The 22308-nt window shown below is 37.8% G+C and overlaps 7 protein-coding genes and 1 pseudogene across 7 annotated transcripts; 7 read left to right on the top strand and 1 right to left on the bottom strand.

Moving 5' to 3' along the window:
- Nucleotides 1-1529: 1529 nt before the first annotated feature.
- LOC108605322 (pickpocket protein 28) lies at nucleotides 1530-3344 on the top strand. Its single transcript, XM_033294803.1, is given in 7 exon segments — nucleotides 1530-1692; nucleotides 1744-1870; nucleotides 1926-2210; nucleotides 2266-2389; nucleotides 2451-2524; nucleotides 2582-3063; nucleotides 3122-3344. Coding segments are annotated over 7 exon segments (1398 nt in total). The 3' UTR covers nucleotides 3265-3344.
- Nucleotides 3345-3422: 78 nt separating this feature from the next.
- On the top strand, nucleotides 3423-5209 carry LOC108602226. The gene is made up of 3 exons (XM_017990276.2): nucleotides 3423-3702; nucleotides 4033-4171; nucleotides 4231-5209. Exons 1-3 carry the CDS (start codon nucleotides 3553-3555, stop codon nucleotides 5112-5114), a joined length of 1173 nt encoding a protein of 390 aa, XP_017845765.1. The 5' UTR covers nucleotides 3423-3552; the 3' UTR covers nucleotides 5115-5209.
- A 285-nt stretch (nucleotides 5210-5494) lies between these two features.
- LOC108595951 (perlucin-like protein) lies at nucleotides 5495-5978 on the top strand. The gene is made up of 2 exons (XM_017981241.2): nucleotides 5495-5566; nucleotides 5622-5978. The coding sequence occupies exons 1-2, from the start codon at nucleotides 5495-5497 to the stop codon at nucleotides 5976-5978; spliced, it is 429 nt and encodes a 142-aa protein (XP_017836730.2).
- A 943-nt stretch (nucleotides 5979-6921) lies between these two features.
- Nucleotides 6922-8070, top strand: LOC108595940. Its single transcript, XM_033294010.1, has 3 exons — nucleotides 6922-7033; nucleotides 7088-7362; nucleotides 7414-8070. Exons 1-3 carry the CDS (start codon nucleotides 6922-6924, stop codon nucleotides 8068-8070), a joined length of 1044 nt encoding a protein of 347 aa, XP_033149901.1.
- Nucleotides 8071-8671: 601 nt separating this feature from the next.
- On the top strand, nucleotides 8672-10056 carry LOC108602456. Its single transcript, XM_017990582.2, has 3 exons — nucleotides 8672-8996; nucleotides 9053-9321; nucleotides 9376-10056. The coding sequence occupies exons 1-3, from the start codon at nucleotides 8684-8686 to the stop codon at nucleotides 10036-10038; spliced, it is 1245 nt and encodes a 414-aa protein (XP_017846071.2). The 5' UTR covers nucleotides 8672-8683; the 3' UTR covers nucleotides 10039-10056.
- Nucleotides 10057-10275: 219 nt separating this feature from the next.
- Nucleotides 10276-12195, top strand: LOC108608164. The gene is made up of 3 exons (XM_017999419.2): nucleotides 10276-10591; nucleotides 11172-11440; nucleotides 11492-12195. Exons 2-3 carry the CDS (start codon nucleotides 11279-11281, stop codon nucleotides 12137-12139), a joined length of 810 nt encoding a protein of 269 aa, XP_017854908.2. The 5' UTR covers nucleotides 10276-10591; nucleotides 11172-11278; the 3' UTR covers nucleotides 12140-12195.
- A 376-nt stretch (nucleotides 12196-12571) lies between these two features.
- Nucleotides 12572-17788, bottom strand: LOC108608163. Its single transcript, XM_017999418.2, is given in 9 exon segments — nucleotides 12572-13430; nucleotides 13652-13750; nucleotides 13805-14468; nucleotides 14523-14677; nucleotides 15772-15906; nucleotides 15970-16061; nucleotides 16127-16321; nucleotides 16379-16524; nucleotides 17531-17788. Coding segments are annotated over 9 exon segments (2046 nt in total). The 5' UTR covers nucleotides 17545-17788; the 3' UTR covers nucleotides 12572-12884.
- Nucleotides 17789-20144: 2356 nt separating this feature from the next.
- On the top strand, nucleotides 20145-21794 carry LOC108595961 (annotated as a pseudogene).
- Nucleotides 21795-22308: the final 514 nt, after the last annotated feature.

The raw sequence follows: 22308 nt of genomic DNA, 5'->3' as shown, positions 1-22308 counted from the left end.
CATTTCTATGAGCCTTGTTTGCATTTTCAGCTAGACGCCATATAAAGAAATTTAAAATCATTCGCTGTGGCAGTGACCTGTGTTAATAAATTCGTTGACGTCAGCAGCAGTAGCTATGGAAATGTTTATAAACCACATTACTGATCGCTGTGCTTTTCGAGAATTTAATAATTATATTGTATGATTTTGTTTCATTGACACTTTGTTCTTAGCATTAATGCGAGCACAGAAGGAGATCGACCAATAATTAAGACTTGCAATTAGTTTGTATAAGTTTATAACGACCCTGCTCTCACCATGGACATCGCCAAATAATATGGACATTTTATTAAAAGTTCTTTAAAATTATAATTAATACGTCAGTCATCATCAGTCGAATTCAAAAAATAGTTAAAGCAATTTGTAATGACTTTTAAAAAATTGAATAAGCAATAATTAAATTACAATTATTTTAAGTTAATTCTTTATATATATATTAGTTATAGCTAAAAATTATAACATGTTAAACAATTTTTTGTTGTCTTTTATTGGCAACAAATAATTAAGTTTGATGGTTTATTATATACACATTTAAATTAAAAATATTCTGCCAAAGCATTTATACTTCAATGTGCATAACCAGCTTGATAGTTAGCCTATATAAATGAACTAAATTCTGCGTACTCTTAAAATCTCAGCTCTATATTTGCAATTGACTTTGTTTTTTATGGCAGCAGCTGTTTAAAGTTTTTTCCATTTAATATATTTTGGCAAAAGCAACACAATGTCAATGTCCATGTTATTCCCCACACTACGTAATTAGCTTATATCACCTCAACGTAATGTGATAGCTTGCACACACAACTAAGCTATATATCTGGCTACACCTACTTTAATCATTTTAATTTAAACGAATATTAACTTAAGACTGGCCGCGAGGCAACAAGCTGGAGACGCGTGGCTGGCATCTCAAATAGGTATGGGCATGGGTATTAAATATGCAATGAGCATGTGAAACTTACTTAATGACAATTGATAACAGTGCGGAGAGTAGGGCACGAACGACTGTAGATAACCCTGTCGGAATAAAATATTAATATGTATTTGTGAATTAAGAAATGATTGGTTAGCTTAGATCTGTATACAGACTTATCTATTTATATAACCTGACTTATTTTTAAAACTAAATACATGAAAGTATATTAAATTTAAAAAGTATAAATTATTTTTCTGTATTTCTGTATTTTAAATTGAAATGCTGGAGTTACGTATACGCAATATTAATACAAATTGCTACATCTACTACTACAGTATGCACACATTAATTAGTTCAACTAAACTTAAGGTCCTTTGGCACTCTTTTTGTAGAGTTATGTTGACATTAAGCTAACTGCTATTATAGCTTTATCAAAGATAATAACTAAATACTACATAATATATGTTCAATGCGTGCTGGGAAAATCAACAGCTGCATCTAGATCAAGGCATTCAAAATGAAGTCAAGTCTGATTTGAACCCAAAGCTTGGAGTTGCTATTGACAGTTCAAACTATGCAGTTGCGAAAAAGCGTCGAGGAATATTTAAAGAACTCAACGCTGCATGGAGCGCGTTTTATAGTCGATGAAGATGCCAGCTGGCTGGAGCGTATATTTTGGTTAATTTGCCTAGTGGCATCCTGGTATGCCTCCTGGCTATTGATAAGAGCATCTTTGGGTAAGTGAAATAAATAAAAATTTAATGTGAATTAATTTTAAACATTTGCAGAGCAATTTGAAAATAATGCCATAAGCTTTGTGGTGGAAAGTTCTTATCGAGATTGGGACACCAATTTTCCAGCTATAATAGTTTGTGAGTCTAAGAATATGGATCGCATACAGCAAATTAGTGAAAAGTAAGACTCGCTGCTTTAAATATTAACTTAACTGGAATAAATTCACTTAATTTAGATTATGGGGCGCTGATCATGACTTTACTTTGGAGGAAGTTCTAAGTGAAATTGCTTTCTTTCGTGGTGAATCTTATCATACTGTGCATGAGTGCACTGGCGAGGAGTCCACTACTTCCTGTTTCTACTCGAACTTTTCTTACTATGCGCAGCTAGTGCGCAGCAGCTGCTTTGATACTATAAAGAACTGTGAATGGAACGATAAACCTTTCGAATGCTGCAAATATTTTCAGCGCATGGAAACTGAGTTGGGCATTTGCTATGCTATTAATTCAATGCAGGCGGGGTAACTAATTCATTTAACTAGCTGCATAAATTGATATAAAATATTGAATTTATAGCATGAACAAAGGGCCCAAGCTGAATATGTACTCCAATCGTGTATACGGTCCGGGCTCATGAAAATGGAGCTGTTATACAGAAAGCACGGGGGTTAAGGATTTATGTTTATTTATTTATTTATATGTTTAGTTTTGGCTACTTTTTGTATTTTCATATTTCGTTTATTTCTAGGTTTTATTTTAAGGGCAATGAAGAGGTGCCCACATTGGTTACACCCAAAACAGATTTTCTAGCAGTGGGTCCTTACATATCCTTTGTGTAAGTTGTGCACTTAATAATGCTACATAAGTTTGTTTAATTTTGTGCTCCCCAAAGTCGCTCCATATCCAAGCGTGACATTGAAAACGACGAGGAAATTCGCCAGACCAGCGTACATCAGCGCAATTGTCGCTTTGCGGATGAAAATATACTCGATGTGCATCGTTATTATAGCTATAGCGCCTGCACTGTACAATGTCGCAAGGATAGACAAATCGAGCTATGCAACTGCTCCAGTCACTTGACGCCCAATACGCCGGATTGGCAAATGTGCAACATGGATGGACTGGAGTGTCTCAATCGCAACTATGAAGATCTGTCTGTCATTATAGCCAAGTGGTCGCGACGTCGTGGACGCAAGGGCTTGGTCTGTGACTGTTTGCCTTCCTGCACTGAGGTGGATATAACCACTGTGAATGATAGCAAGGATACGCTGTATGGCCATGAGAATCCAGTGTCGAAAATTGAACTGGCGCTGGTTGAGTTGCCCACAGAGCGCTACAAAAGAAATTTGGTGCGTGGCAAGCTCGATCTAGTGGGTTAGTTAGTTACTAAACTTTAATCTGAATTGCTTTTATCTTAACATTTATCTTGCAGTCTCGATTGGCGGCACCACGGGCCTGTTTGTGGGCGCAAGTTTGCTCAGCTTTGTGGAAATAGTTTACTACATCACCATACGACCCTATAGTCGCTATATACATGAGAAGCGTCGCCTCCGACAGCCCAAGAGCGCACGCTAATTAGCTTTGAAATCTATATACATATTATCGCAGCTCATTCGGGCGCAGTGCAAACAGAATGAAATGCAAAGAACATAAAAAACCGAACAGTTTTCAGCTGTCGGCATTCAGCATGAAAATAAATATATTTTAAAAAGTATTTTTGCTGTTCAGTTTAATCGCGTTGCGCAGCGCTGTCGCACGCTGAAAAATTGTCGTGGGAAAAGTGAAAATAGCCACAGAGAGAGAGAGAGATGAGAGCGAGAGAGATGGTGTGCATTTAAATTATGCAAATTACGTATACGCAATATGCTTTTAACGCGCGCTGAATGTGTTGCAATTCTAAAGAATTTCCTAAATGCACAAAAATTTGAACTATTGAATTATGATTTAGTTAGCGATAAAAGTGCAATTGGTTACTTGGGTGACTATTATGCTTTGATTTTAAGTTATCGCCTGGTAAGTGAACAAAATAAATAAATATTCCTGTGTTAATTAACATTTGCTTGAACTTGTGCAATGCAATAAAAAATTGCCGACACTTTTATTGCCTGATTTTGCATTGATAATGTTAATGACTAATTAATTTGTCGCATTAAATTTAATCAGAAATGTTTATGACAAATAGCGATAAGCATGAAATATCTATGCCAAGTAAATAGACAAGCGAATTGTAGTATTTTATTAAAAACAAATGCATGTTGCATGGCTGCAAAAGTTATTAAAAAAGTTAATAGTGACAATTTTATGCGCCAAATTGCAATAAATAAAATCATTGCATACTTACAGGCTGACGCACCAAATGAACAGCAGCAAAAATTCTTTGTCAAGGCGCTGCCGCAACAAAGCGATGAAACCGAAAAGGAGGCCATATTTAGCAAAGAGGCGTGGCTGTATGAGCAACTATTAGCCAATATGCAAAAATATTGTGTGTAGCGTCTTAAAGCAAATTTATAAAATATTTTTAATTATTAAACAAAATTTCAGCACGCATTAAATGGAGCGCCAATTGTTACTACACGCGCGCTGATCTCTGCGTGCTGCAGGATATTACACAGCAGGGCTATGCCTTGGCAACAAGCAAGCTGCTAACACTAGAGCAGCTGCAACAAGTGCTGCGTTCACTTGCCGCTTTTCATGCTGCCAGCTTTGTCTACGAGCAGCGTAGTGGCAAAAATATTGGCTTGACATTTGGCCACAAGCTGCAGGAAATTACAGTGGCTGCTAACATTGCCTGGTTTAGCACCGGACTCAAAGCTGTGCTGGACGTGCTGCGTAGCTTGCCACAATATCATTCCAACAAAGAAAAAAACTTTATCAACCAACAACTGCCTGGCATAGTTGAGCGTGTGTACGAGCAAGTGCAGCCTGCTAGAAAATATAGAAATGTGCTCTGCCATCGCGATCTTTGGGCGGGCAATATATTCTTTGCTCAGCAGCAACCCGCTTTGTTGGTGGACTATCAAACCTGTCGCTATTCCCCACCAGCTGTGGACTTGGCCTTCTGTTTGTATCTTAATCTTACAAGCCAGACACGTGCGCAATGCGAGCTGCAGTGCTTGGATTTCTACTACAATTGGCTGCAAGCGGACTTGCAACACTTTGGTCTGGCTGCCAATGAGCTGCTAAGCAAAGCGCAACTGCTGCAATCATATGAAGAGTATCGTTTGGTTGCAACTGTTTACAATGCTCTTGCAGCCACAATGATAAATGTGCCAACGCATTATGTTACCAATGAATATAAATACGTTAATCGCAGTGATACAATTTTAAAGTATATGCAACAAAATAAAGAATTTGCTGATATAATGCAAAGAATATGCGGCGAGGTATACGAAGTGGCTGTGTCAATGGCAGAACGTTCTTTATAAAGTGTATACTATAGTCAAGTATAAAATTAAGTACATAATGTGCCTTAACTTTTACGCCTTAGTCTAATAAAAAACTGTAATATAAACACCAACATATAAATACACTTATACAATTATATAATACAATTTTAGTGAACTATTTTTATTAACTCTGCGCTTCTTTACATTTTAGAGCAACAACTTATAATATTTTTATATTGCCTAGGCGTTTATAATTATTTAAATAGCATAGCTAAACTCCACATAGTTTTTGAATTAGTTACGCTTTATCGCAATATATATAAATGCAAATTTAGTTTACTTTTTAATACAGTTTGTTAAACTTTCTTGTCATGAGACTATTTTTCTATATTTGTTTGCTATTCAGCTTTATTATGGATATGCATAGTGCCGCCTGTCCAAAAAAATTTAAAAAAGTTGCTGGCAGCTGTCTGCGCTTGTTTCCCAACAAAGTAAATAATTTGTTTAAGTTTATTAATTTTTTAATTTAATTTAATTCTATTTAAGGCAAACTTTTTCAATGCCTATCGCAAATGTGACAAGCTAAATGCCACATTATTATTGCATAAAACAGAAAAACAACAAGAGCAAATCACGAAATTTCTTATAGACAATGGCTTCAAATTGGGCAAGCCATATGAAGATGAAATATGGATTGGTATTGCAGCCCTGAATACCAAAGCAGAGTTCGTGTCCGAGCATGATCAAAAAACTATGAAATATATGCCCTGGCTACCCGGCGAGCCCAACAATCGGGATGGCAATGAGGAATGTGTAGTCTATACCAATCGTATGGTTTATGGATATAACGATGTTGACTGCAATTTGAAGCATAAGTTTGTTGTGAAACTTAATAAGTTATAACAATTAAATTAAAGGCGCATGTTCCGAATGTTCAATTTATAATTTGAAGTGAAAACCCGAAAAAAAGTTCAAAAACATGAAAACATTTTTCGCGACACGATACTTGATTAAAAAGATATATAAATATTTTCATATGTACTTAGTACTCAATATAAATCAACAAAATCAACAAAAAATAATCTGTTCCATTTCCATTTTCATTCCATCAGAATAAACTGTTCCACTTTGTAGATTTTGCATTTTATTTGATTAAGCGTAAATATTTGACTTAAATTAGCGATAACATGTTTATTGCTTTTATTATGATAACTAAAACTTAATGACACCCGCACTCGTACTAATCATAAAGATACTGAAGAAAAAGTGGGGAAGCTTTTGGCTTTTCATTTTTTTTTGTCATGAGCAATTGTGAAAAATTTACTAAGTGCAATAAAATATGTGAGAATTTTCATAATACAAAAATACAAATATGTGCCTAATGAGAATTATTAGTTCATTTAAATACATAAAAAGGATGAAGACATCCCGAAAATGTTGTGTAGTTCTTTAATATCTACGGTAGTTCGTAGTCTAGCATGTCTACTAACCGCTTATTTACTTCAATAACTTTCATAGATTAACAATCTAATCATATCTACAATATGAACTTGATCGCCAACAGTTTGTTGCCAGTGCGTCTTTAGTTGCTGTCGAGACAGCGCTTAGTTTGATTAAACAGTAAACAAACCAAGTTAACAAAATGGAAAGTGCGGCTGCTGTTGAATTATTTACTGCTGAAGAGTGTGAAATAATATTACAAAATGTGCTCAAGGAGCAGCAGCAGCAAGGAATAGTTAAACATGTTCAAGCTATGCCCGCAACAGAGCTAAATGGATTTCTAGCTAAATATTATCATTTAATAATCAATTATGTGCTGTTGGGAGAGCAAGAGGAAGAACATATAATGCGGCTATTTGTTAAAGCAGCTTTATTTCAAGATGTTGTAGTATTTCAAGATGTAATTAAAAAAGAGGCAACGCTTTATAGCACGCTGCTAAATAAGCTTATGGATTACTGTAAGTCATAAACAAAAATGCTAATAAATTTAATTAAATATAAATTATTTACAGCTGACAATTTGTGGTGTGGCAAGTGCTACTATAGTCGTGATAATTTGTTTGTTATGCAAAATATTGAAGATCTGGGCTATGCGCAGCTGCCTGAGGACACGCGATTTTTAAGCGAGCAACAGTTATATCCTTTGCTCAAATCCTTGGCTACGCTGCATGCCAGCAGCATTGCCTATGAGCGACGTCAGCAGACAACAATTGCTGTTGAATTCAAGGACTGTCTGCAGGAGTTTTCCATAGATCCAGAGATACCTTGGTGGCAAACAGGCATTAAGGTGAGAGCTTAGATTAAATGCATGCAGACATTAACTTATTTGACTTTGCAGGCTGTGCTCGCTGTAGCTGCCACACATCCTTTGGTAGCTAAGGATCTGCAAGCTCAAGTTTATATAGCTCAGGAGCTGCCAAAACATTTGACTGCTGCCAGTCAAATGGTAAATCCGTCGACTAAACATCGCAATGTCTTTCTACATCGCGACAGCTGGTTGGGCAACGTTTTCTTTCACAAATCCCAATCAGAACTGTGCTGTGTTCTGGTGGACTTTCAGCTCTGTCGCTATGCACCACCAGCTATTGATTTTCTAATGGCTACACATTTCAATCTGGAGCCCGCTTTGCAGAGAGAGTTGCAACCGCGTTTGGTTGCCTATTACTATGAAAACTTGCAACAGCAGTTGCAAGCAATGCAAATTGTGCCAGCTGAGGAGCAACTAAGTCGAGCTGAGTTCGAGCAGAGCCTGCAGGACTTGGCGTTATTTGGCGTGGTGTACAATTGCGTGGTAGCCACTGTGCTGCATTTACCCAAGGATTATTTAAAGAATTTGAAACAGCACAGCCCTGAGGAATTTCAACACTTTAGCTTTGTGGATCGCACGGAAAGCATTTTGAGCTTAATGCGCGAGCATGCGGACTACAAGCGTTATATGTATGACTGCTTAGAGGATCTATTGGCATTGACTTACTGCAAACAGAATAAAAAATAAATATAGAAATTGAAGCTTTCATCTTTTATGTATTAAAGCAGACGCTAAACATTTTAAGACTTCTGAAGTCATTTAATCTATTGGCATCCACCGAGAGCTCACTAAAGTTTGTGTGCTGAATTTAAATTTAAGATAGGAGTAAATACCAAAAGTATGTCCTTAGAGTCTCTAACTCTTATAGTCTATTAGCAAATATTTTTCTTAGAGGCAAGATCAAGAATGGATATATTATATTTACTTTATAGCATTAACGCTAGTTGCTTGACTAGCTGTCGCGCCCATCTGGACTGAAAGAACAGATACCTAGGCCGTAAAGGGGTTCACCGACTTCCCCCTACACCTTACTAAATAAAAAAAAACTTTATAGCGTCTGCTATGTCTACTTCTCACTATCAAAGTGAATAAAAATCCGTGCCTTACTAATTGATTGTGCTTAAGTCTCGTGCGTATAACTGCCCAACTGATTAATTGCTTAAGCCGTTTGTAAACAATTATTAAATAAAGATAAGATAATATGTGATAAGTGATGTTTGGCTACAAACTGAAGCTGTTTGCCTTAGTGGATAGTAAGAAGTGTTCAACTCGACAGTCTGCTCAAATATATTCAGCTACGATGTTGCTCCTAAGCGTTGAGGAGTGTCGCCTCATAGCCGCACGCACTTTAGACTTAAGTGAAGCAGATGCAGAACTAATTATATTGGATTATCAGCTAATAGCGGGTGCAGCTGAACTAATGGGCTATATGGGTGAATACTACAAGCTGCAGCTACAGTTGAGCTATAAGCAGGTGGAACAACATTTGCAGTACTTTGTTAAAAGTTTGCCATACAAAAATGCGCCGCAGCGTGCGGAGTGCGAGCGCAAAGGAGTTTTTCAAAAGGAAACGGCAATTTATGCAAATATATTGCCACAAGTGCAAAAATATGGTGAGGCTAACTAGCTCTAGCATACAAACTAAAGCTAATTAATGGTTTGTTTGTAGCGAATCGCAAGCTGTATCCAGTTTGCTACTACAGTCGTTCAGATTTGATGGTGCTGGAGGATCTGACTGCGCATTATAGACATTTGCAGCCTACAGAAAGTTATAGCTTGGCTCATTATAAGCTAGTGCTGGAGCATTTGGCTGCTTTACATGCTGCCAGTTTAGCATGGGAGGAGGCAGAACAATTTCGCATAGGCGAGCGCTATAAGGAAGTGTTGAAAGAGCTGCATTTGAGCCAGCAGAATGAATGGTTTACTACAGGCATTAAAGTGAGTTTAAAGCTAGTTATACTAACTAAATAAGCCACTCAATATCTTTTGCAGGGCATTGTTTTTCTAGCTGCGCGTCATGCCAAATACCAAACAGCAGCAGCTCAAGCTTTTATCAAAGACAAACTCTACGCACTTTTGGCTAAAACTGAGCAACTGGTAGCACCTGTCGCATCTATGCGCAATGTGCTTTGTCATCGCGATACTTGGGATCGTAACATATTCTTTGGTTTTGCTGACACTGCTGCTAGTCTGCCCAACAGCTGCTGCATTGTGGACTTTCAGTTAACCAAATATTGTTCACCTTTGCTGGATGTGCTCTTCCTGCTTTATATTGTGCCCACAGCCAGCGAACGTGCGCTCATCTATGAGCAGTGCCTGGAGCATTATTTTAATGCACTACAAGCTGAATTCAAGCGTCTGGGCCTAGCAGCTGATTTGTTTAGTCGTGCACAGTTTGAGCAGCAGTGTCAGCAAATGCGTTTGGCTGCCTTAACCATTTGGGCGCTAACTGAGCCACAGACCAAAATGTCTTCAGTCATTGCAAACAAACTGCGTGCTGAAGAGCCTGAAAAATTCGATTATTTTCTCAATACTGAGCGCAATGAATTACTTTTGAGAGTAATGAAATTGCAGCCTGGCTATGAGCAAAAGATAATGGCGCCAGTTGAAGAGCTGCTGGATTATCTTATGCAAAATGAAGAGCTGTATGCTTAAATGTTTTTCGTTTTTTTTTTAAACTCTAATAAAGATTATTATAAATAAATTAAATGAATCAGCGCTTGTTTGCTTACTTAATTTAAACATATAGTATTTATATGCCATCTCTGCTGTTTATCTTTACAACTTAGATAAGATTAAGAGCCTCTTATCAGTTAGAGCTTTACAGCTTCTTCCATTTGCAGTCTCTGCAATCATTTAAGCTACGCCTTAGCTGCTGACATGACGACACTGCAACTTGTCAGCACCGAAGAGTGCATAGAAATTCTGAAAACTCAGCTGTCAGCCAAACAAATAGAAACTGAAAAGCTCTACATAAAGGATATTCAATTAAAGCAAATAACAAACTGCTCTGGCTTTCTAGGAGAGTATTATACATTAACTATTGTAGCTGCATCGACGCTTTCAGCTAAGGAACGTTTGTTTGATTATTTTATAAAGACGCTGCCGCAGCAGAATCTGCAATATCGAGAAGAATGTGAACGTAAAGGTGTATTGCGAAAAGAATCTGCTATTTATAAGGAGATAATACCTAAATTACAGAGATATGGTGAGTCAGTATTGTGTGTTCTCTTTAATCTACTCAGCGCTTTTAAACTTATGCGCAGAAGTATTTTAACAGGCATGTAAAAACTGTGAGCAAGTGCAGCAACTAAATTGTTTACATTAATTTAAATTAAATTTTTCATAGATTGGATAACGATATTGCATATTTTTATAAAAAATTAGATGTGGCATATATTATTTAAGCTCTTAGCTTGAATGCTCCATTTTAAAATCACAGTAGAGTTAATCTATACGCCCTAGTTATAATTAGGTAAAGTTGTCACATAGGTAATAGCAAACTTAACAGCAAAATACTCATATGAATAAATTGGAATTTTATAATTTTAAATTCTTAACTTAAAATAGAATATGCTTAAATCATTTTTGAGCAAATGAAATATAACCCAAACGCCTTTTGTTTGTTAATTTCTAGTTAGTTAAATTAATCTAGAATGAATAAATAGTTATAAAAGCAGCGCTTACTGTACGTACCAATTATGTAGTAAGTTTATTTAATAATGATAATTGTTTGCATGCACTTCCGACTTCTAATATTATATATATATATATATATATATTTGCAGCCAATTGTAAACTAGCTCCCACTTGTTTTCTAACACGCGAGGATCTCTTGGTGCTAGAAAATCTGAGTTTTGACTACAGACAACTGCCTGCCTTGGAGGATTATAATATGACACAATATCGTGTGCTGCTAAGCCATTTAGCCACGTTGCATGCCACAAGCATAGCATGGGAACGTGCTGAAAGCTTCAGCATAGGTGAACGTTATAGAGAAATGCTCTTTGAGCTGATGCTAAGCAGTGAGAATGATTGGTTCATTACAAGCATTAAGGTGAGCTCCTAAACAAAATGCAAGCAGTTATATTAATATAATAATTTGCAGGCTATAGTTTATTTAGCTGCACAACATGAGCAGCTGCAGCATGAAAAATATCAGCACTTTATAGCTAACAAGCTGTATGAGAAATTATTAAAAACCGAGACACTAGTGCAACCAACCGAGCGTATGTGCAATGTATTTTGCCATCGCGATGCATCCAACTTCAATATATTCTTTGCTAAGCATGATGCTGAGCGCTGTTGCTTAGTTGACTTTGGCTTAAGCACTTACAGCACGCCCGCACACGATATACACTTTATGCTTTATATGAACTCAACGCAGACAACGCGTCAGCTTTTGTATCAAGAGTTTATCAAGTGGTACTTTGATGCATTGCAAGCTAAATTTGCTGAGCTTGGCATACCCGCCACTGAGCTAAGTTGGCAAGAGTTCCAAGCGGATTGCAAGCGTGCTAGCCTGGTTGCTTTAATTATCAGCTGTCTTTGTCTGCCAATACATTTATTGCCGTCCAAGTTGATGGCTACAGTGAGATCGCAGCAAGCTCAGAAATTTGATTACTGGCTAAATGTGGACAGACGTGAGCTGCTGGATATGGCCATGGCTCAAGATCCAGCATATAAAGCTAAGATAATGGCGCTTATAAAGGAGCTAATGGAGCAGCTGCTGGCAAGTGAAGCGCAAGAAAGTTAAGAATAACCTCATCAAGTGAAAAAACTCGCTAAGTAGCCAGACCTCCGTCCTATAAATTACCCAATAATTTTATTTGTAAATAATTTAAAAGAAGTCGTTGATATACAATAAATTTATGCGGCAATAGTCGAAAGAAATGTGAGCAGAAATGTTTGTAAAATTTTATTGTTATTGAAAAATATTAATATGCGGACCAAGCCACCAGTCATGGCATCCAGCTAAAGCATCCATGTCAGATAGTTAGAAAGATACGTCAGTCCGGCCTTGTAACAAACTAAAATCTCTATCAGAATTTATTATCGTAAAAAATAATATATTAAGGTTGGGATTTACCTGGCAAGCTACATCATCAAGCTTCATTGCAGGCTTATTATTAATAAAAAATATTCCCTTAAAATCCGTTAATAGGTCAAAAAGTTGGCTTAATGCCGTTCGGCTCCGCTTAAGAGTTGCATAGATTTTATTTGAAATTTGTAAACTAACTAAGGGCATGGACAGCACTAAATAGTTAATACATTTGTTTAATTAATGGCTAAGGCTAGCAAGGCAAGCGCTGCGCTTCAACTAATTGTATGCTTAAGAGTCTAGCTAAGTTTAAGTGACGGCACTTTGCGGTTTTAGGCACACAGACTAAGGCAAGCTAATCAGTCCAGCAGTCGCCCTCATCATGCTCCTCATCATAGTCGCGCACATTGAAATCCTCGTGAAACAGTTCCTCGCCCTCCTCGCTGGAGGACTCCGAATGTCATCTCAGCCCGCTGACGCGCTGCGGCAGTCCAATGACGCCCATGCCCACGCCCACGCCCTTGGGCGGTCGCGGCAGCCGTATGCTGCTCGAGGAAGCGGAGACGGGCAAGGCGCTGCCCGTCTTGCCGGATACACTGGGTATAAGCTGTGCCTGCAAGATGCTCGTGTGCTCAAAGCAGTTGCAGCACCATTTATCGCAGCGTATCAAGAGCATGAGGCCACCCAGCAGCCAGATCAAGAGTCCAGGCCACGAGTGTTGAGCACAAGCGCTGAAGCAAATCACGCTCAGCAGCAGAAGCAGCGCGCAAAGCACTGGACTTACATTGATTACACTGCCCGTATACTTGGGTATGATGCCCATCATGAGAGCAACAATAAAGACGCCAATGGCGCCAGTAAACGCAGCGGGCGCCCAATGCATTAGCAAGCCGGCCAGGCAGAGCGCAATGCCCAGGGCAATGACCACGAGAGCAAACATGGTGACGCGCCAGGAGCTGAGAGTGGGCACACGCACGCTGCGCTCCAAGGGTCCGGCCGTGGTGACCTGCAAGCAACAATAGATTTATATATAGGATGTCCGTAGATCCTTTGCACAAGTGAATACAGGAGACACCTGAATTTAAAGGCCAACAATATGCAAGCATTGTCACCAATAAAGCCTGGCTATCTTCTATAACCGCTTGAGCAAAGGTTCCACACAGACACCCTACGCTTGAGCAAAGGTTCCACACAGACACCCTACATATCAATGCATTTATAGCTTGCCTTAATGTTCTGTCTGTACTCATCGACGATGGCATCAATGTCAGTGGAGGTGTCCGAATCGCTTTTGTCAAACTTGTCGGCAAACTCAAAGTCAGAGGGCTGCAGTTAGTTATAGATTAGAATTGATTAGTTAGAGTGCAGTGCAGAACTTACCACTGGCTCCGCATCTGACAGCACAGTGGACTCCACATCGCCTGCAACGCGCTGTGGACAAGGCGATGTGGGCTCACCCAGCAGCAGCCATTCCTTTTCCACTTCCGGCTTGGTGCGCTGCTTGCTCTTGGGCTTCTTCTTTAAATTCCACAAGCTGCGCTTTAGGCGACTTGCATTGCCATTGTTGCTGCAGCTGCTGCTGGCGAGCCAAAGCTAAAGGCTGCTGTGACAGCGACTGTACGAAAGTCGACTCGCCCCCCCCCCCCCCCCACTGCTGCGGGCTGCATTAAACTTTGGTTATACGGCGTGTAGAGTAAAATAGAAAGCGCGCAGCATCACCGCACACATGTGACTAGCAGCCAGCGTATAACTCAAATGCTGCAGTGGACAGGCGAATGCTAACATGGCACACAGACTGCCGGCTATGAAGACGGCCAGCACTGGATTGCCGCTGTCCGAGCTTTCGTAGCTTATTTGCTTGGAGAGTATGCGCCACTCGGAGGTAGCCAAGCGCACCACAATGCCATACAGCTCCGGAAAGAGCTCCAAAAATGCTGTAGAGCTGGTTAACAGCAACATGCAAGCGCCAGCGGGCACCAGCTTATGAAAGCCGCTCTCATCCAGTATATTAAACAGCGGCACGGCCACATATTCCTCGCGTGTTCTAAGTACAACATTATTAGCATTTTAGTTGCTTTTGAGCTGAGCTTAAACTTACTTAAAGTGCACCACTGTCGCTAGACAGAGCGCTGTGAGCAGCAAAGAGACGGCGGCTATGGCTGTTATTAGCAGCACTGTTAAGCGACCGCTGCGATGCTGTTGTGGCCAAATACTGGGATATACATAGGTTAACAATGCAGTAGTTAAAAGAAACTGTAATAGTAAAATACGAGAGTTACAAGAGCTGTTAATAATAAGCATTAATAATTAATGACAAAGCTGCAAACACTTATTGTTCAATAATTCTATTTAATAAACAAATTTCTGCCAAGCTGCTTTCTTAGCAGAACTTAATAAAATTCAGCATATAATATATTAAGCGCCTATTAACTAATAAACTAAGCGTTCTTAAGAAAATGTTCTAAGCTGAGTAAATCTTGTTCAAGTCAAACTGTTTACTCAACATTAACAGAGCTTAACATTCGCTTCGGCGAAACAAACAATTGACAACATTTTCAACACTTTATAACTTTTTATACCTTTGCGGAAACTTTTATGGCGCTTAAGTGTAGTTGTAAGCATTCAAAAATATATGCAAAAGTTCTGTTCTGTATCATTTATAGCATTTTACAAATATTTTGATTTGTCTGTTCGATACTTACTGAATACTAAATAAACGTCGTCAATAATATTTTAAATATATTAGCCATTATTTAAAAATGTATTTTAAGTAACTAATGTAAAGATATTATTGCCCCTTATTTTCTCTTTTAGCGATTAGCTAGATTAGCAATATCATCACCCAATCAAGATAGCCCATACAAAATTTACTTCATATCACTTAACTGGCATACATTAATCAATATCGCTCTCTCGCTCACACAGCTAACAGCGCAACGAACTGTTACTCGCACACTTCTAAGCCTCTGTTAAGTTACTATGAATGCATTTTGATATACTTTGCTTAGCTTACGCCTATGCTTTGCGTTTTTACTCACTGTAATGTATTCTGGCAATCTAAATTTCAAATACAACTCAAACCACTTATATTTTGAAATGTCACAATGCAACGCTCAATGAAAAACATAAAGCCAAAAGTAAAAACTGTATGCGCGCTTGAAGTGTGATAATCAAAAGCTTATATCCGATTCCGATGGGTACAATTGTTGCTTGTCACGAAAGCCGTTACGACTGAAAATCGATAGCAACATCATTGAGCGGCGAGTGCACTGACCTAATAACACGCCCTAGACTATCAGCCAGCTAGTTGGCTTGGCTGGGTATGAGTGTGAGTTTGTTATACTTACGCTATTCATGCCATTGGGTTGAAAGTAGTTCTGCGTAAAGGCCACAAAATCGCCACGCCACCAGCCAACAGCGCTTAGTATTGCATTTAAGCCAAACATGCCAAGTGTCATGATGAAACTGAAGGCTTTCGAGTGCTGCCAACAAGGTGAAAAGCAGCAATTAAATAACAACAACTAATAATTATAAGCAATATTTACCTCGAGTCCAAGCATAAACATGCCGGTGACCAAAAAGACAACAGCAACACCTAAAACATCCGGCCAAGGCTCGTTAACTGGTGAATTGCGACCTAAAAGTATGCAGCATATAATTTACTAAGCAAACAGTGCTGTACACAAATATTAGTACTAGTACCCAATATTAAAATGCGCGCCAGCCCACCAGTCATGGCATCCAGACAAGCGCTCAGTGTGCGTGCCAAGGCCGCACAGGCACACATAACAGCCAAGGCATCCAGCCAGATGGCCATAAAGAGGCAGCCATAATCGAATTTATTTGTGGCACGCACATACGGCATCTGCAGACTGCGCAGACTGGTCTTGCAACGAGCTGAAAGTTCAACATAAATGTAGCTTATAAAGCTAATACAGGCAATATACGATTTACCTGCCATAAGGCCATAAATGGTGGCTAAAATTGTGGCAAAGATTAAGCCAGGCGCAGCGGCTTCATTATAGGCGATTAAGTAGCTTATAACCGATGTGCCCAGCGCCAAGCGAGCGCCGCTGCCGCTGCACAGCGCATCCAGCAAGCTGTAAAGCAGAAAAGTATGCAATTGCTTTTAAACTGTAAGCTTTACTTAATATGACTTGTGTGTGAAGCTTAAATTGCGGTCGACAGCCGCAAACCCAGAATTAAGGATCAACAAGCGTTTGCGTTGGGCGTGACTCATGCACACACACACACACACAGTAAAGTCAGTGGCAAGCTGTCTGTTTGTCACTGTGTGGGCGCTCGTCTCCGTTTTCGTAATTAAAATGTCTGCAGTGTCATTTTACAACTTATCCTTTTACACTCAATTTAATGCTAATTTTAATTACTTGCTGCTTGTTGCTAATTGCTTGATAAACTCTAATTACTACGCAAGTTTGCGCTTTTGTATATTTAATTAATTGCATGTAGCTATGCTAAAACTAAATATAGACGCAGCTAAATAAATAAATAAACACACACATATGTTTGCTCTAGGGGTATCATAAATATCTGTCTGGTCTGCTCGTAACCGCTTTGGGTTGTTAGCGCGTGTCAAGCCAAGAAAGTAAACAAACTAAAAGTGTGGCTGTGAGCCTTGAAAAGGCCAAAAGCTTAGGGCATATTAGCTCAAAGTTGCAAAGGCAGCAACATTACGTATACGCACATCATAAAATAAAAACGTAAACTATATAAAAATATACAATCTTTTGCAGGTACAAACTAACATTAATTAATTACAAATTAGGTACACATTACGCATACGCACTGTTGTTTTTAATGTAGCGCACTTAGAACTCAAATAAAAGATTAGCAAGTTGAGCCAGTCAGTGCGACGCCGTCAAAACAACAACAACAAAGCGTATAATACAAAAGAAAGCAAAACAAAATAGACAGACAGCCAAAAGCTTATTGCAATCAAAAATCAATTTATTGATTACTCGATAAATAGCATATAGCATGCAGGTGCTCAACAAAACATAATGTGCATTATAGTATACATACGATGATATGTGTGCGTAGTTAGCTTTGACTATAACTATTATAAGAACATTATATGTAGCGTACCTGGCGCTCGACATTGCAGCTTTTTTTTTTTATATGTCGTTGCTTAAACTTTGATTTGCTGGCTGAGTGCCAATTGTTTTTGCTTATATATAGTTAATGCTATTTGCATTTTCGTTGCTTTATTTGCATTTAAATGACATGTGAATTTTATGATTTAATGTCACTTTGGCATTGGAACGTGTCGCTTCACTTATGCCCAAAAATTAAGCGCATTTGAACTATATAAGATACAAAAATAAATTTATGTAGCGCACACACAAATTGGCTGCAATTGACTGACTGTTCATTTAAAGCTTTTGCTGCTTGTGCCAGAAATGAAAAGCGAAAGCTTTGACACAGCTGCAAGCCCAAGAGAGTGAGAGAGAGAGAAAGAGCGAGAATCCTGCGCAGTGACTTTTGTTGACGCTTACAGTTGGTTGGCACTGTTGAGTGCGTGGGGTTGTTATGATTTACTTTGATGTCAGCTCAAGAGTCAGCTTATGAACTTGCTTAGCTTATTAGTAAAGCTTAATTAAGTACACTAGGCGCAATTCAAGCAGAAGTAAACATTTTATTTTTATTTAGAGTGCTAATTTCAAATGTAAATTTGTTTCTACTCGAAATTATCTATGATTTCATGCAGTGTCTGAAACTGGCTTATCTAGCTTTAATGCCAGGCAATGAAACAAGTTCCAGACAACCTAAAACCAAAAAAAATTCATCTTTAAACTTGACCAATAATAAACAAAAACTACAGCTATAGAGTCTAGCGCTCTCAAGTGTCTGACGGACTTGAATACGACCTTCTGTACAACTTTAAAGCCACTTGTCTTATATACAAAACATGTATTTTTTTTATAGACAGCTATGTGTTAATGCCCCCCGCCTCCATTAATGATTTGGCCTTTTTACTTACGAATTTGCTACTAATTTAATTAAAAATAGATTTCATTTGCAGCCAGCGTGATGCATTAAGGTTAAAGCTTGACAGCATCCAAGCTTAGCTAAGTTTTCAACATAATTTAACATATATTATGTTGTTCATAGGGCGTGTAAGCAGTAATCAATCAGACCTTGCAGCATTCAAAATCAAAGTCACAAAAGCATTACCAAGTAGGTCGAGCTTTTTAATTCTTCAAATATTTGTAGCTACATAATAAATTCTGAATTTAATTGCTGTCAAAATTAAAGTTCTTGCTTTAACATTAACACCTTTGCTCATACTTCTAAAATAACCTTGATAAATTCACAATATTATAAATCTTTGGTTTATGCGTTCAGCTGCAATTAGCAGACTTATGTCTATAAGCCTCTAAATAATAATTAATACAGTTGTCAGCAATAATTCCAGCAGCTGACAAGCTAGAAAAACAAAATTAAAAAATTCTTAAATATACCAAACAAAAAACCCCAAGAATTTTGCACAGTCATATACGCCACATGTTTAAAAACACGTTCTTTGGACCTACGCGGAAGTAAAACTCAAAACTCCACGTAGACCATAAACAAGTATTAGATCGCATATGTGTGTATGTGTGAGGAAGTAAAATAGGTTAAAGTTCGTAGCGAATTGGCGCCACATTGCTGCCAAACTTTTGACAAATGGCTAAGTTTAACAAATTACGTTAACATTGATTTGAGGTTCTAACGGGTTTTGTCAAGGTCACGCCATAAATCTTTTACTATCTAATGTGTGGCTATTTGTTGTTGTTTATTTATGGATTATCATATTTCTGACGCGCGGTCAACAGGGCACGAGGTTAAATAGCTTATGCCATAGTTAGTTAGAAAAGGAAATGTTGGAAGTTTAAAAGCTAATTATGCGGAAATTGTGTTTATTTTAGTTAAATTATATAAGCAAATCTGAGATATATGAGTGCAGATCTCATAAAATTCTAATAAATAATAATCTTCGCTTAAAAAAAAAAAAAAATGAAATAACATAGTTTGCATAGTTTTTTTTTCTTTTTGTTAACTTTTTAAATATGTGAATGTATCAACGCAATAAAACGTGTTTTATGTGAAATTCGTTTGCTTTTTAATGCTAATTCTTATTATGATTTATAACAGCAAGTTTATTTAAACAGAACTCAATTACCAATAATAATTAATTTAGTTAAATTTTATAAAGAAAGCAAACGAAAAAACACATTTATGTATATTTTTCAATGCTTATTTCTTAGAAGAAATTGTCATAAATTTGTTCAAGAATTTTTTTTTGGCAACAATTTTTAAACAAATTCTCTACTGTTTGATTCAATATAAAAAAGTATTCCAAAGACAAAAAAGGGGAAAAAAATAATCTTAACTGCAGATAATGGCAAACAACTAAAGTTTTGCATAGTTTTCGTTTAACTTAAATAGGTGAATGCTGCAGCGAAATAAAACTCGTTTTATTTCAAATTAATTTGCTACTTAGTGCCAATTTAAATTTTAATTTATAGCAAGTTTATTTAAACAGACTGCAATTAATTTTTCATTAAGGTGGCAACGCTGACAGCAGCAGCAGCTGACGCTTGTGTTCTAAAAACAGAATCAACCACCAACAATATGCAGACAGCTGTTTGCATTAGCAGCTTTCTCTTTCACACGCATATTCTTGTTTGCTTTTACTTTAGTCCTAAATTCTTTGCGCATGCTTGAAAATAAAAATAATCAAACGAAAACGAAAAGTTAGTGCCGAAAAGAGAACAATAAAACAAAAAGAATTTGCATAAAACAAATAAATAGTTGCTAGTTGTTTAAAGGCTGTCTGACTCAATAACTGTGTATTGTGCAATAATCAAATGAGTGCATACTTTGAAATGTAAATTAAGTGAATAATATTGCATTAAAGACAATTCTGAGTGCACTTAACAGTCTAAGCAAAAACTCAAGTGTTAACTGCTGACAAAATAGTGAATTTCAATTGCAGTTTTGTTAAATTTATGCAATTCACTAACGCATACACACATAGAGTACCCCCACACCCCTCTAATGCTCTCACGCTTCTTAGCGTTTCCTCTCTCTTTGCTGCGCATTCTTTGCTCAATTGCAATTTGGCATCACAAGTATTTGCAGCTGACCAGACACTAAACGGCCTTAAAATATTTGCTGGCGGGTTTTTGACCCAAAGCATTTGCATTTGCCAAAATTACTGTTAACATAAATGCATAAAACACGCATTTGCTTATGCAAAAATATGTATGCTATAATTAGCTGAGTAAATCCGCGCAGCATTTCGTTATTTGCATAACTTGTTGGACATTGTTATAAACTAAAAAAAAAAACAAGTTGGGAAGCAGTTAATGTTGATGACAGAAATTCTTTTCGTGTGTATGCTGTTACTTTCATTAGTTTAATAATTATGAATCAATAATGAAATGTTTGAATTTACACAACAATAATAATGATTAATTAATGTGTCGTTAATAAAAAATATTAAACAAAAATAATAATTATCACACTGAAATAAAACTCAATAGCAAATTACAGCTGCTGTGTTTGTTTTATATATTTTATTTATTTAATTTGTTAATAAAAGTTGCTCATTATAACAAGTTAATACCGCAATCTATGGCTTAAAGCAACATAAATCGATTTATTAGCATCTAACAGCGTGAAAATGACTAAGAAAGTGGCTCTAGCTGCTGCTATGAAGTTAAGAAAGTGCTAAATCAGCTTTTCGAAGAAGCCAAGAACTTTGGCATTGGCCAAAATGTGCAGCCCAAGCGTGACTTGTCGCGTTTTGTGCGTTGGCCCAAATATATTCGCATTCAACGCCAAAGAGCGTCTGAAGGTGCCAGACGCTGGACAGGAGCACAGCGCTCAAGCTATTCAAGCTGCTGCAGAAATATCGTCCAGAGTCGCAGCTGGCCAAGAAGCAGCGCGTGCTGAAGTTTGCTGAAGCCTGGCTTAAGCACAAGCAAGTGCAGCGCAAGTCTCTGCCGGCGCCAATGCGGTGACCACGCTCATTGAGCAGAAGAAAGCGCAGCTGGTTGTGATTGCTCACGATGTGGATACGCTGGAGTTGGTGCTACACTTGCGTGCCTTGTGCCGCAAAATGGGCGTGGCATATTGCATTATTAAGGGCAAAGCTCGTTTGGGTCGCAAGAACTGCAGCGCACTGGCCTTGACCAATGTGAATAGCAATCATAAAGCCAAGCTCAGCAAGCTGCTGGAGCTGGTCAAGAGCAACTTTAATGTGCGCTATGAGCAGATGCGTCGTCACTGGGGCGTTGGTGTTATTGGCTCAAAGAGTTTGCTGCGCATTTCCAAGCTGAAGCGGACACAGTCTGGGACTTGAACTTTGGACAACAAGAAAAAACTAAAAAAAATACAATAGTTAAAGCATCAAATATTTTGCCTGCTTAGAGAATTTAGAACGTGCCAAATGCTATGCGGAATTTAAACCTGAATTGAAATATTTAAATATGCCAGGCATGAATGTTAATAAGCAGCTGCGGCTAAAAAAGTAACTCAACAATTTATATAAGCCACTGTACACTTTCCTTTATGCTTTGTTTTGGTTACACTGATTAAGGCTAAGCAATAAATTAAGCATTAACAACTGCAGGAAAGTAAAAGCTGCTGCAAAGGCTTAAACTTAATTCATTAACACTTGCATAAAAATGTGTAAAATGCAAAAGTTAGGCAAACGCTTATCAATTAAGACACACATTAGTTTTATTTACTTTTTGTTTTTAAATGAATTATGCATAAAGTTATATGACTATGAAGCTGTTAAAGATCAAGCTGCAGTAATTAAGCTTTGAGTGCAGTTTTGAGTGCTAATGAGCTTGCACAAAAGACACAAAGCG

The sequence above is a fragment of the Drosophila busckii genome, chromosome 2L, assembly GCF_011750605.1.
Source record: "Drosophila busckii strain San Diego stock center, stock number 13000-0081.31 chromosome 2L, ASM1175060v1, whole genome shotgun sequence".
NCBI lineage: Eukaryota > Metazoa > Arthropoda > Insecta > Diptera > Drosophilidae > Drosophila > Drosophila busckii.
Note: the sequence above shows the minus strand (reverse complement) of the source record. Positions and strands in the feature narration are given on the sequence as shown.